The sequence below is a fragment of the Barbus barbus genome (genome assembly GCF_936440315.1).
Source record: "Barbus barbus genome assembly, chromosome: 19".
Lineage (NCBI taxonomy): Eukaryota > Metazoa > Chordata > Actinopteri > Cypriniformes > Cyprinidae > Barbus > Barbus barbus.
The window spans coordinates 28,154,091-28,168,609 of record NC_136747.1 but is presented as its reverse complement, the minus strand read 5'-3'; the positions used below and the strand labels follow the sequence as shown (position 1 = coordinate 28,168,609).

The window sequence follows — 14,519 nt, the reverse complement described above, 5'->3', positions numbered from 1 at the left end:
GGGCTCGGTCTGCCCTGGTGTGGTCGGCTGCCGGCGGAGCCTGCGGGCTTGCCGCCACGGCACCCTGGGGTGTCTACACTGTGGCTGTCGGATGTCCCACCTTCGGGCTCTCCTCTGCCCTTTTCTGGGTGGGGGCCGCAGTTGTCCCTGCGGTGGTTCCCCTGGGGGCCCCGTGACCTGGGGGGCCTCCGGATGTTTGGGGCCTGGGTCTCTTCCATGCCTGCTTCATGCCTTGCGGGATGGGGCTGTTGTTCCCCACACACACACTATTAAACATTTACATGGAGGAACCTTATGAACACAAGCGCGCTCACACACACAGGTGTACACTCAAGCATTCACATTGGTGTAAAAACGGGTGCTCACAGACACACATTGTTCTGATCTGCTGTTGCTTCAAAACTTACTTTGTAATATTAGTTATGCGTGTTGCTCAATAACATTTAACATTTAGAATTTATTGTGATTCATACAGATGTTGGTTGTTGCTGCAGTTTCTCTGATGTTGTGTCTTCTGTTGTGTCTTCTGTTGTTTTCTCTTTTTGTCAGCAGGTATCGAAGCAAATTGTCTGTTTTTTTTTTCTTTTTTTTTTTTTTTTTTTGTCTTGTTTTTTCCTCTCTCTCTCTCCCCCTTCTCTGTTGACTTTATCCACAATTTTTTTTTTTTTTTTTTTTTTTTTTTTATTATTATTATTATTTTTATTATTATCATTATAATTATAATTATTATTTTTTTTTTTATTATTATTATTATTATTATAATTTTTTTTTTTTTTATTTATTTTTTTTCTCTCTCTCTTGTTTCCTCTGTCCCCTGGTCTTGTCGGTCATAGTATGGTTAAATAAAAGGGTATATAAAATTTAATTAATTAATAAAAAATAAATAATATAAAAAAAAAAAAAAAAAAGGCTGTGAATGATGATAGCATAACTACACATACGTACTGTCATGTGTTATCTGTGTTACTGACAGGCCAAAAAAAAAAAAAAAAAAGAAAAGGGGGCAATCTATTTGGACTACTTCCTGTGTGTAAAGGTCACTGCAGGTGCTGGCTGATCTGAGGGGTGCATGGGGAGTACATTCTGTCTTATTAATCTTCTTAACGTTAGCTACATTTCTGACAATTTCATGTGCCGCACTTTATTAGTGTCTGTGGTGTTGTGTTGATACCTTGCAGATCTGACATATTTTAATCAATTTTGATAAATACATACTTATTAATATTTCCAAAATGTCCCCTGATCTTATCAGTAAGATTTTTTATGTTTTTTTTTAAGAAGTCTCTTCTGCTCACCAAGCCTGCATTTATTTGATTCAAAATGCATTAATATTTTGAACTATCTTTATCAATCTTTACAATCTTTATCACTAATCTTTATCAATCTGTGGAGTAAATGAGGACGAAGAAGATCTCGAGATACCAAATGTTGATGAGGCATTATTAAAAACAACAGTCTGGGTTGCCAGTTCCTCGTTCTTCAGTCGGGTTAGGTTACTTTTAAACTGTTGCTCAGAAGAATATAGTCTGACAGCAGATAAAAGTAGCTAAACATTAAATTAATCAGTGATTGTTACAAAAAAAAATGCGCATCAGTTACACTGAACACTGAATTACTTTGTCGTTTTACTGCATGTTTAAGATCTACTCGACTAGATTTTGTAATAAGTAGTTTAGGTAGTTGTGAATCGCATGTGTTTCATATAGAGCAGAGATTGATGTGCATTGCTATTGATCCTTTGAGGTTTAGATTTCACTCGTTTAACTTTAAAGCGATGGAAGGATCTATAGTTGATTTTATATGTGCGACCCAAAATATACGTTCAATGGATCTGAAAGCAACCTTTACAAAAGAAAAGAAAAAATTAATGCGGACTACATTTTCTGGATTAATTATTTATTCATTTACTTATTGATTGATTGTCCTGTTTGGACCTTAACAGATGCTCTTAACGACGAATTTAAATCATTTTATGGCTGGACGTTTCCTCGAGGACCTCTGAAATGAAAGTGACATAAAGTGTGATTTCATAAAGCTGCCAGTGAGGGGCAGTAATGCTCTTCTAATATGTAAAGGACTATTAAAAAATCCAGTCATTTAGACTATATGCAGTTTGTTTCCTTTTCTAGTTATCCAAGAGACATAAACATTTCCTGTCATCCCTAAATATAAAGAAATGCACTTTAATTTGTTTTTGTTTTGATGATGATGATGATGATCTGGGCTAAAGAGCTTACATGAATCCTGCTGTATTTCACACTTTCAGGTGAAGATACTGTCTGAATATCTTTACACATGTGCCTTATAGAGCAGAGACTGATGTGCACGTCTCTGTTGATTCATAGATAAATGTTGATTATCAGTATATGTAGCATATGAAATATCAGTTCAGCATCTGAAAATATATAAGCGATGAAAAAGAGTAATCTTTGCAATGCATATATAAACATTGTGTAAATTTACTTAATGTCATAAACCTGTCATAAAATCACTGATTACATGTTCTGTGGTATTTCCATAGACCACTTACACACTGGATATGGTGTGTTATTCAGTCAGCATGGGTTCGTTCAACTTAGATGTGTTGGGTTATCAATGGGGCATTTGCTTGGGTTGAGGATGGACTATTACTGTTTAGCATGCAAAGCTCAGCTCATCGAAACCAAATCAAAAGATCAGAAAAATTAGGACATTAATCATGTTGAAAAAATCATATTTTTAAAGACTTGAGTATGAAGTGTGTTTTATTTTAATTTGCGGTCTTAGTAATTAATTGATTCTAATTCAGAGTGTAGACAACTGTGCAAATTCAAACCACTTTTTTTCAGGTTAATAGCCACAACCAGACGTGTGTACCGGCAAAAATCAACAGCAATGTGGTTTCAAGAAGAAAGAAATGTAGTTCTTGTGTAGATGAAAAAATATTTATTTTTAACAACAGTGAAATACAACATAAAAGAAAAACATACATACTACAAAATGTGCAGCTTGTACAATGCATGTAGTATTGTTCATGAAAGAATTGTGCAAATGAAAATGATACAAATATACAACACATTCTCAGAAGCAATTGTAAAGTGCCTTTTGTAACAAGGAGGAGCAGCCATGGAAATGCAATTACTATAATGATGCAATTAGGGCTGCCACTAATTACTATTTTTATTTTGATTAATCTATCGACTCATTTTTCGATTAATTTCCCGCCAAAAAAAAAGAACAATTTTACTTAAACCAAATTAAATCTAAATTTCTAATAAAATATTTTTATGAAATCCTTTAAGGCAAAAGTAAAGTCCAACAGAGTGCAAGAAGCAAGTGTCCATCTCATAGTCCAAATCACTGAAATCACAGTTCAGTATTATTGTGTGAGATATATCCATGTGTTCTAGTCTAATAATAACACAATTATAATCAAAAAACATTTTTTAAAGGAGTATTTACCAGAAATATTATTTACCAGAATTCATTTAGGTGAAAAATGTAAATGTGCAGTATTTCTGAAAAAATCCTGTTTTTAATATAAAATCAATTAATTGGAGATGCTTTTTATTATTAATATTTAATGGAACGATTCAAATGGAATACAGAAAATATGGAAAACAGAATTTGGTACAGATAAAACTGTAAAACTCAATTAATTAGACAGGCTTTTTGATTAATAAAATTTAACAAAACTGAATTTGGAAATAAAACTGATTTCATAGGGCCCTATAATTATAATATTTTTTTTTGTGGTAATAAAAATGGATTTAAGTGAACAATAGCTTTTAAAATGACTTAAAGTACATATATAATAGCAATAATAATTAATTCAAAAAGTATCAAAAGCAAAAAATCATATGGTTTTATTGAACAAAACGTATTATAAACAATAGAGCTAATGTAGATTACGCAATACAATAAAGGCCTGCAGGGGTGCCAGCGGCCTGATGATTATTTTTACACATTACTGTTTAATATTGACCAATCACCATTTAATTCAAACGTACACTTAATCTTTAACATTTGGCCATTTCTTTAGGACAGAAATGCTATAGCTACTGTAATTACATGAATATGTGGACATCAAGCCGTGTAAACTCAGAGTGAGCGTTTGAGCTTTTATTTTGAAATCTTGATGTATTCTCCTGTTTGTGTAGATTTATAAATGATTTACCTTACAAACCTGATGAAATGGTGCATGTTGCGTTCCCAGATGAATAAACCCAAACTCACAACAACATGCAGAGATGAGTTTGAGATGCTCCACACATAAATGATAGCAGTTTCTGTGGAGCTACTGTGAACTATGAGACGCACAAACTTAACCTACACATGGAAATAATTAAAGAGCATATACTGTGTGAACTGCATCACATATAATTATTTAATTAAATCATAGCGTTTGTGAATTCACAATTATGCTTAATTATGATTTTTAAATGGGTTTAATATATCATGCAGCCTTGGAAAATAGTCTAATAATGTGATTTATGGATTCTCGTCCGTGAAATGCGCCACTTCCGGTGTTTTGCCGATTAGTCGACGCGAGCAAAATGAAGTCGACGATTTTTAAAAATCGACTAGTCGACAAAAATCGACGAATCGCGACAGCCCTAAATGCAATGAAACCATAAATGAGACTTGCATACTTCAATTTCTACTGCCATTCATAAAGATAGGGATTCAGTATTTTAAGAACAAAACACAATGTCAAAGTTAGAAATAAAATTAAATATACAAGTATAACAAACAAGAGACAGTCTTTAGCTAATAAGTCATTAAGATTTCAGCATCATCATCACATGCCTACAAGACTAAAGTCTGCCAGGCTCAGATTTGTGCAATGATATCAGTCTGCTATTTATTTCTATTCATTAATGCTGATTGGAGGTTCTTTAATGACGAAATGCTGAAATATGTATGACACAATTAGACTAGTTGTGGCTGGTGCACAGCTGGTGCTATCAGCAATATAGACACAAAAATGAATAAAATAAATGGCTACAATTTTTTTTTATTAAGGCTTCATTGAACCCTTAAAATCTTCTATATATTTAAATCAGAAATGTATATTAAATAGTCTTTGATTATATAGAGCTCTCCTGAGTTCACTGGAAAGGGAAAATTCAGGGATGTAACGACGACAAGACAGCATAACATTTATGCAAGGAATAATATAGAAGTTTAACAGTAATGTAATCTGTGTGTGCATATAGGGCTGTCAATCAATTCTTTTTTTTTTCAATTAATTACACAATGCAGCGATTAATCTAATTACCAGCATATTAATCACACATCGAAATTTGCTGAGAAACTACCCAGAGAAATTGCTCATGTGATATTGCTTAAATATGAGACAATAACTCATACGGGGCATTTTTGGATCTTTATCTTGAACTTTGGGATACCTGGATCATCTGCACCAGTGTGTTTCTCATTCACTGCTCTCACAGGAATCACTTGCAGTCAGGGGACCCGCAGGCCTAGTGTTGACGTTCTCACTTCTGGCTGAATCAGGATTTATCTGACCTAGAGATGATACAACATATTAGAAAACTTTAGCATTAAGACAAGCTCAGGCTGATTTCATGAATATTCAGTATATATTTTACTTCCTTTAGCATATAAAACTTATAATCTTACAGCAAGATCTCTATATTTAAATGCAGAAGAAATTTAACTGAATATTTCATCTCAGATTAAAGACAAATGAGAACTATCTTTTGACATCAAATCTAGAGAAACACATCTGGAAATATGACACTGAAAATTCTGAGTCAGTTTATTCCTTTAATTAATATGAACTCACCATTTAACCATTTGTAGATTACAATCATGGCTAAGACTGCAAATACAGCAGCTGCAATAAATCCTGCCAGCAAATAATGCCCTGTAGATTCCAGACTTCCAACTGCAGGAGAAATAAAAAAAAAAACAAAGCCAAACATAAATCATAGTATTCCTTTGTTGCATGAATTTATGAAATGGTTAAAACATTTAAGAAAGTCTGACTGAGCTGCCAGCTGCGGTCGGAATCTACAACAATTTTGCAGACAATATTAACTTCTGACTGTTAATATTGTCATATTTACCCCATGATGATGTAAATGTCTGACCGCTGTGAAGGACATGACACTCATAACTCTGTTTCTCATCTCTGTGTATCTTCACTCTGGTTCCCGTCTGAAAGGTTTGGTTATCGTTGGGTCTGACTCCAGTAGAGCTGAAGGGTTGGAGTGTGATGTTGTTTAGTGTGATCTTCATCTCTATGTGTTTGGGGTAGAAGCCAGTGGCCAGACAGGTCAGAATCAGCTCGCTTTGGTCATGAGGAGCTCCCGATGTAAACATGTGAAGAACTGGAGGAGCTGCAAGAAGAAGCAAGAGTAAATCATACTGATTAAATCATAAAACACAAGTATAAAAAAATAAAAATGTAGTTAGAGCAATGCATACTTATGATTGAATCATTAAATGTGGAGATCCAGTCCATGCAGTTCTTGAGGTCCGTCTTGAGGACTTGTCCGCGAAGTCGTTGGTTATTCCACTTCATTTTGGTTTCTTTTGCCTTTGTGCTTTTCTCCATCCACTGCAATGTGCTGACATTGAATGCAATAAAATCCTCTCCATCATATCTGTACTCCTCAAATGCATTCACATTCACCACTGATCCATCTAGACGTCTGTCCACCTCACAGCCGACTCTCCTCTGTAGTGTATGGAGCCCTAAACATTTAAATAATAATAAAGAACATAAGAAATTATTACAAGTTCAAAGAATATATACAGTGGCCCATAAAAGTAACTGGACAGTTAAAAATAGATTATTGTCATTCCAATAAACCCAGTGGATTCACCGTCACATGTGGAGCTTGTGCAGTTTGCCAGAGTGTTAACCAGATTTATGAACCAGTCTCTAGAATCATCTGGTTCTTTAGTATCTCTCCAGATTTCTGCATCCAAACAATCTCTCTTCCAGGTTTCTTCTTCATTGCTGTAGTGAGAGATCTGTCTGTCGTCATACAGACCCACTGCACTGAACACAGGACCAGAGAATCCATCAGGTTGGGTGAGTGCGGTGTAAACATAGAGGAGATGGTGTCTATCTGATGAAAAATTATGACAAATCAAGAAGGATGTTACTGTCAAAGTGAACATGAGTTAAATCTAAACCTGTCTAAAGTAACTGAGGATGAATAAAGCAAATGTAAGTACATGCGTGGATTCCTTCTTTTGTGTTCAGCAGAAGAAATAAATGCAAACAGCTCTGGAACAATTTGAGGGTGAGTTGAAGAAGAGAGAATTTTCAATTTTAGGTGAACTAAACGTTTAAGTCTGATTTATTTATTTTTTTTTAATGGCAAATGCCAATGAAATCGGCTGCCAGAGCAAGTTTGCACTTATCAGGGTGACATGAACACATGAATATCCAGTGGTAAAGTAGACTAGTGAGCACGTTCTACTACTACATTGTGCAGTAATTACCATGGAAAGAGAGGAGTTGTTAAAGAAATTCAGAGATAAGGCTTTAACCAATTTAAATCTAATAAATAGGAACTTAGAGAAATACTTATCTCCAAATAATGGGATTGGAAAATAGTATTTAAATATCACATACTGCATAAATAATTATTGTTAATAATAGCAACAATATTTTTTCCCTGGATTGTTTTATTTTTCTTTCCTACCGATGCTTCACACTTAATTCCAGCTGGTGGCGGTAATACACTATCCCTGCGTCCCAATGTGCATACTATCCTATCTGCCCTAAATAGTATAAAATTATTAACGTTACATAGATTTTAGGATGGATAGTGTGCACATTGCATTCACGCCATGTGGTAATTCCGAGATGACAACACGTGACATTCTACTCCATCTAAATGATGTGTTTCTATGGCAACACTATCAACGCCAAAGCCTTCACGTGCTCCTGAACTTGTAATTACTGGTAGGGATGGGCGATACCACTTATTTTATTTTCGATCCGATGCCGATTTTTTTATTTTTTTTGTCTTGTACTTGAGAGATTCCTTCTGCAGTGCTCTGAAAAAACTGAAAAATCATGGATTTGATCAACTGGTCCCGCAGCGAAATTGACACCATCTTCTCGACGAGAAGCCTGGGATCGGGGAACCTGATCGGGGTCGTGTCTGGCGGCTCTTTCCATGGAGGACATTGACATCTACCTATTCGGAACCACGATAACGGGTTTTCTGCTGATTGGATTAAGCTTTGCTCTGGGTTATCGAAGAATTCAGGAGACGGAAACAGCTGTCCAAAGCCTCACAAGGCTGCCCGTCATGATTGGAAATTGATGGATTTGGAGACCAGAAAGGACTAAGAGAGTAGCCGTGAAATTGGAATGCGGCTACTCGATCCAAGACCAAACAATCGCAATCTTATCTTCTTTCGGCTCCCCTAAACCAGCTGGCTCGGCAAGGTCACTGCTGGTGTAAACAACCCTGGAAGAGCACTGCAGTGAAGACGCTCTCTTGCGTTCCTCCCCCCTTCCAGACACCTGATGTTGTTGACTCTGTCGGGGTCCTGACCAAGGCTGTTTCCGTGGCAACCTGCTGTGTCGCTATTACAATCTGCGGACTGAGGCAACTTGTTTTTGAATTCCAGCGTGACGACTCACCAGGCCAACGAACACACGAACTCCACTCATATACTGATATGCATTTCACCTCCCAACCCTAATCCAACGCCTTCGCCGCTTCGCACCGCCACCTGACAAGCGGGTCTGTGACCGGCGCCTTGGGCTGCAGGACCGGATGGCTGCTTGCCAGAGCTGGATCAACTCTCCCCCCGTTGCTAGTCATGTGTCTATGTTATGATTATGTGCTTGTTGCTGAGGTGTTTTTTTCCTGTTCTCACACTGTACTCCCGCAGGAGCATAGTCTGGGGGTTATATTTTTTTCTCCTCTCCCTTCCTCATGTTTATGCTGTATTATCTTCCAAAATTCCCTGTCTTCCTGTCCTGTCTACCCCCTTGTCATATTGTATGTATGTTTGTGTATGTATGGACAGGTTGATGGCTAATTTCGCTGGTACTTGTGACTAGTGACAATAAAGGGCTACTACTACTACTATTTTCAAGCCCAGTATCGTCGATATCGATACCTCGACTAAACTGATCTTTTAAATTATTAAAAAATATATAATCAGTAATTTTACTCACTTAATATTAGATTTTTTTTTTTTTACATTTCATAGGCTTTTTTTGTTTTTGTTTACACTGTCAGAAATAAAATAAATTGTATTTCAGCCCTTTACTGGGGCAGTAACCTCAAAGGTGCACCTACCCTAAAAGGGAGCATATTAGTACCATACAAGTATGCATGCTTTAAGGGTAAATAACAAATGTGCACCTTTGAGGGTACCTCATGAAAAATAAGCATTGTGTTCCATAAGTACTAAAATTATTATTTTTATGATAAATTTGTGGTTACTGCAGTTTTACTACAAATACTGTGGTAAACTGTGGTTACTGTAATAAAACCATGGTTAATTTTTGTAAAAGGCTCCCAGGCTGCTGTACTCCTAAAGGTGAAACTTTAGCATATTTTTTTATTAACAGCAATTACAGAAGCTAACACAATCCATTTGAACTTTTAACAACCAGTTTAAATAAATTTACTTGCACAAACTAGCCTATTTAAAATAAATATTACATAAACCAAGTTTGTGGTTAGTACGATTTTGTAATATTTTTTAAATAAACCTCATGCTCACCAAGGTTGCACTTATAATACAGTAAAAAGAGCAATATTGTGAAATATAACCATTAAAATGACTATTTTCTATTTTAATAAATTTTAAAATGTCATTTAAAATGCCTTTGTGATCTGCAGCTGTATTTTCAGCATCATTACTCCAATCTTCAGTGTCACGTGATCTTCAGAAATCTGCGTAGCTGCGCAGAATGGCATCAGTGAAAACTGAATTGTTGATATCGTAACACCGGTTCACTAATGAGAAGCTCACACGGTAACGTTACTTTACACCAGTGATCAATACAAAACAAGCCATGACCAAAATGCATTACATAACACACATTTAGTAGATATAACATACAATGAATCATTTTACATATACTTAAACAATACGCATTTGGTTGCTTACCGCTCTGCACATGGAATGTAAACACTACAAAGTTAAAAATTAGTGTAAAAAGAACACACATTTCGAGGTTTTTACGGGCATTGTCTGTGTTATGAAATATTCGGTGTCTGAGATTTTCTTCTGCTGCTGCAGGATTAACATAATAATTTTCTTCTGCTTCTTCTTCTTTTAGGATTTAATGGCGGTTGGCAAACCAACTTAAAAGGTGCATTCCCGCCACCTACTGGAAAGGAGTGTGAAGCGTACAATGAATAGGAAGTTTAGAAACAAAAAGCTACTTATTCAAAAAATTAAAAAAAACAGGGAACCCGGTATCCTATATCCTATTAATCAATCCTGTTTCCTTTAAATAAACAACTAATACTCGATATATTCTTGATTGTTTAGGTCCATCACCTAACAACACCGGGATTGACAAATCATTTATTTCCAAATATCTTAAAGCTTGACTTAGTTGGAAACGTTCTCTTTCATAAGCCTCACATTTTATCAGTACATGTTCTACATTTTCTATTAACCCACATTTGTCACAATTTCCATTCTCATATTTTTTTAGATTAGATTAGATTCAACTTTATTGTCATTGCACATGTAAGGTACAGGGCAACGAAATGCAGTTAGCATCTAACCAGAAGTGCAATAAGCAGAGGTACAGGATATACAGTGTCTACAATAGTTACATATGTACAGAATATACAGATAAGGCAGTAGTATTATGGACATAATTTACAAATTTTTAAATACTATCAGTATGATATACAGATGGGTGATATGAACATACTATACAGATGGATTGTACAGTAAATGTATGTACACTATGAGCAAAAACTATGAATATAATTACAAATGGATATGAATAAGCTATACATTAAGATATATAAATACTAGTGCAATGAACATTGAAAGTGCATAGAAATTAAAATTTCCAGTGCATAGTACTCAGTGTGTGGATGTTTTTTTGTTTTTGTTTTTTTTAACCGATTTTAATGATGGGGAGGGGTGAAGAGTTTGTGGTGGTGTGTGAGGGGGGTATCATTGGGCAGAGTTTAGTAGGGAAACAGCTGTAGGGAAAAAGCTGTTCCTGAGTCTGCTTGTCCTTGATCAGTAATTGTCCTTGACCAGAGGGCAGTAATTTAAACAGTCTATGGTCAGGGTGAGAGGAGTCCTTAAGAATGCCGCGAGCTCGACGTAAACAGCGTTTTCTCTGGACGTCCTCAATGGCAGGAAGTGGTGTCCCTGTGATGCGTTGGGCGGTTTTCACCACCCTCTGCAGTGCCTTGCGGTCAGCAACTGTGCAGTTCCCATACCAGACTGTGATGCAGTTGGTCAGGATGCTTTCAATTGCACACCGGTAGAAGTTCCGCTGGATGATTGGAGACAGGTGGTTCTTCTTCAGTGTCCTAAGGAAGAAGAGGCGTTGGTGAGCCTTCTTGACTAGGCTGGATGTGTTGGTGGTCCAGGTCAGGTCCTCCGAGATGTGGGTTCCCAGGAACTTGAAGCTGGAGACACGTTCAACAACCATCCCGTTAATGTGGATGGGGTCATGCGTTCCACTTTTCTTCTTCCTGAAGTCCACAATGAGTTCCTTTGTCTTGCTGGTGTTGAGGAGCAGGCTATTGTCAGCACACCATGCAGCCAGGTGCTGTACCTCCTCCCTGTAGGCAGTCTCATCGTTGTCTCTGATGAGGCCAATCACTGTGGTGTCGTCAGCAAACTTGATGATGGAGTTGGATCCATGCACAGGCCTGCAGTCATGGGTGTAGAGGGAGTAGAGGAATGGGCTCAGCACACAGCCCTGTGGTACGCCGGTGTTGAGTGTGATGGTGGTGGAGCAGGTGTGGCCTGACCTAACATGCTGAGGTCTGTTGGTCAGAAAGTCCATAATCCAGCTACAGAGGGAGGTGTTAACACCCAAGTCTCCAAGTTTAGTGATCAGCTTGGAGGGAATGACGGTGTTGAATGCTGAGCTGAAATCAACAAACAAAATCCGTGCATAAGTGTTGTTATTATCCAGGTGTGTGAGTACCGAGTGCAGTACTGTGCATACTGCATCCTCAGTGCTCCTATTGCATATTTTCCTATTCTATGTAAGCATTGATTTAATAAACAATGTCCAATACGCATTCTTGTTATTAAAACATCTTCTTCTCTCTGAACCAACTTTCTCTTGTATACAAATGTCTACCTTTTGTTCCTTCTTTCCATTCATTCTGCCATATTTCCTGTACTACTTTCGCTGTTATCACTTTTATTTCTGTTTTAATGTCACTTCAATGTCTATTTGTGAATGATTTAATGCCTGTTTATCCAGATGATCAGCCTCCTCATTTCCTTTCACACCCATATGTGATGGTACCCACACAACATTTACCAGAAGTCCATACTGTCTTATTCTAAAATGACTTACTTCATTTATCATATCTTGTCTTGCTAATGATTTTCCACTTGACAAACTGTTTAGTGCTGAAAGAGAATCTGTGCATATTTCTGCCTTTGTTGGTTGTATTTCTTCTATCCACTGAAGTGCCGATAATATTGCTATTAGCTGTACAGTATCAGCATCAGAACAAAGTCTAGAAGCGACACGAATAAGAGGTGTGTAAAATAATCGATACAATTATTATTGTTCAGTAATCGTGCAACGTTGCACATTTAAAGTTAAATGATTTGCTAAGAGTTGATATCGATTAGTTTTAATATGTTAATAGGTCTAAAATGTACTTATTGAGGGTCAGCATTTGCACGTAACGTTATGCTGTTTGTTTTCTTTGTTTAAAGAAAGAGCTTCGACTTTTATGTGTTTGCGAGCTATTTTGATTATTATCTCTTGCAGATTGGAAACTCGTCTATGAAGAGGTTTGAGCACATGTATAAATCTTTTTCACATTGTTTTATATCAGCTGTAGTTTATCTTCTAGTTATTAATTTCATATTTGAATGGCAAGTGGTGGTCTGCTTAATTTGTCCTTTTACTCTCACAGGACACTGCCAACATGCATGTTATTGCCACAATCCTCCAGTGAGTATTGAATACATAAATCATACTATTTGATATCTACCATAAGTCAGAAGTCAAATAAAAGGTATTCTTTATTGGTGTTATATGTGTTTTTTAGGATAACGCTTTCATGTGCCCTGCATGAACACAGATCATTATCTGTTATGTGTAAGATTTTACATGCTGTAGCTCATAAGAATATAATAATTATTAAACATTGTGGTTTGGAGGGATTGTTCTTTTATGCTGGTTTTACGGAGGGTGATTTTACCCCAATATAATAAGGCAAAGATAATGCAAATGTGAAATGGATTGTCATAACACTTTTATATGCATCCCTATAGATACAGAAGCCACTCTGAAGAGAGATCCTCCTTCTAGTCTCCCTGTATAGTCATCAAAGCCTGGGTTTGGAGATGACCAGCACAGAGACATCTTTAGGTCCACAGCTAAGAGACGATTCCCATGTTCCTGTGGCATATAACGCTGACAGTATGCCCTCTACACTCCAGTCAATTTCCCTCAGGTGAGCTTTTCTGTTTTCTTCATTAAAAGGTTGCTAGAAAGTTGTTGTACTTTATTGCTGGTCATTGAGTCGTAACAATAAGATCTGAATACTAATCCTGTAACATTTCAATTTCTGTTAGCTTGACATCCCTGAATCCAATCTGCTTTACCGACACACATTGGACAATACTGCAGTGTACAATACAAAAGAGCCTCTAGCAAGGGTTTCAATCTCTGTAGGCTGTTGAGTCATGATAAAGATTACAAATGTGCTCTTTCAGTTTTAAAAAAAATGTAGAAACAGTTTAATTATTAACTAATGATTCACAAAATAATCACAAAGAGCGCTTGTAATGTTACATAAATCTTTTATTGACATTTGCTTTTGAACATTATTGTAAAAATGCAGGTTATAGAAAAGACGTGTGGTTTCTATAGCAACAGACTGTAAATATATTGCTTTGAATCTCTGTCTTTTTTAACATTAAGTCTTTATATTCAGAGCATATCTATATTTACATTTGCAGATTACAACAACACCCCAAAATATTAGTCTGCATAAACATGTAATTATCAATAAAAGCCTTTGACACGTATGAAATACTTCAGTGTACCATAGTAACATCTGACAAAAAAGTCTAAAAACACTGAAGCAGCAGACTTTGTGAAAATTAATATTTGTGTCATTCTCAAAACTTTTGGCCACGGCAGTAGGCCTGACAGAAATATGAGCTAGTAGAGATTTTGATTATGGTGTTGTTGTTTGAAATTGATTTGTATTTTATTTGATGCACAATAACTAAGATTTTAACAATTATACATAGCAGATGAATGAGGAGTGTGACATATTTACATGATATTGGTATATATTTCCCTAGTAAAAGAAAACGTTATATATTTAAAATCC

The 14,519-nt window shown here is 36.3% G+C and overlaps 1 protein-coding gene across 1 annotated transcript; it reads right to left on the bottom strand.

Moving 5' to 3' along the window:
* Positions 1–6,018: 6,018 nt before the first annotated feature.
* On the bottom strand, positions 6,019–10,270 carry LOC306885267 (H-2 class I histocompatibility antigen, K-D alpha chain-like; the record flags this gene model as incomplete). Its single annotated transcript, XM_079441677.1, has 4 exons — positions 10,108–10,270; positions 6,837–7,085; positions 6,436–6,705; positions 6,019–6,347 (listed from the first exon to the last, which is right to left on the bottom strand). The coding sequence occupies exons 1-4, from the start codon at positions 10,166–10,168 to the stop codon at positions 6,019–6,021; spliced, it is 909 nt and encodes a 302-aa protein (XP_079297803.1). The 5' UTR covers positions 10,169–10,270.
* Positions 10,271–14,519: the final 4,249 nt, after the last annotated feature.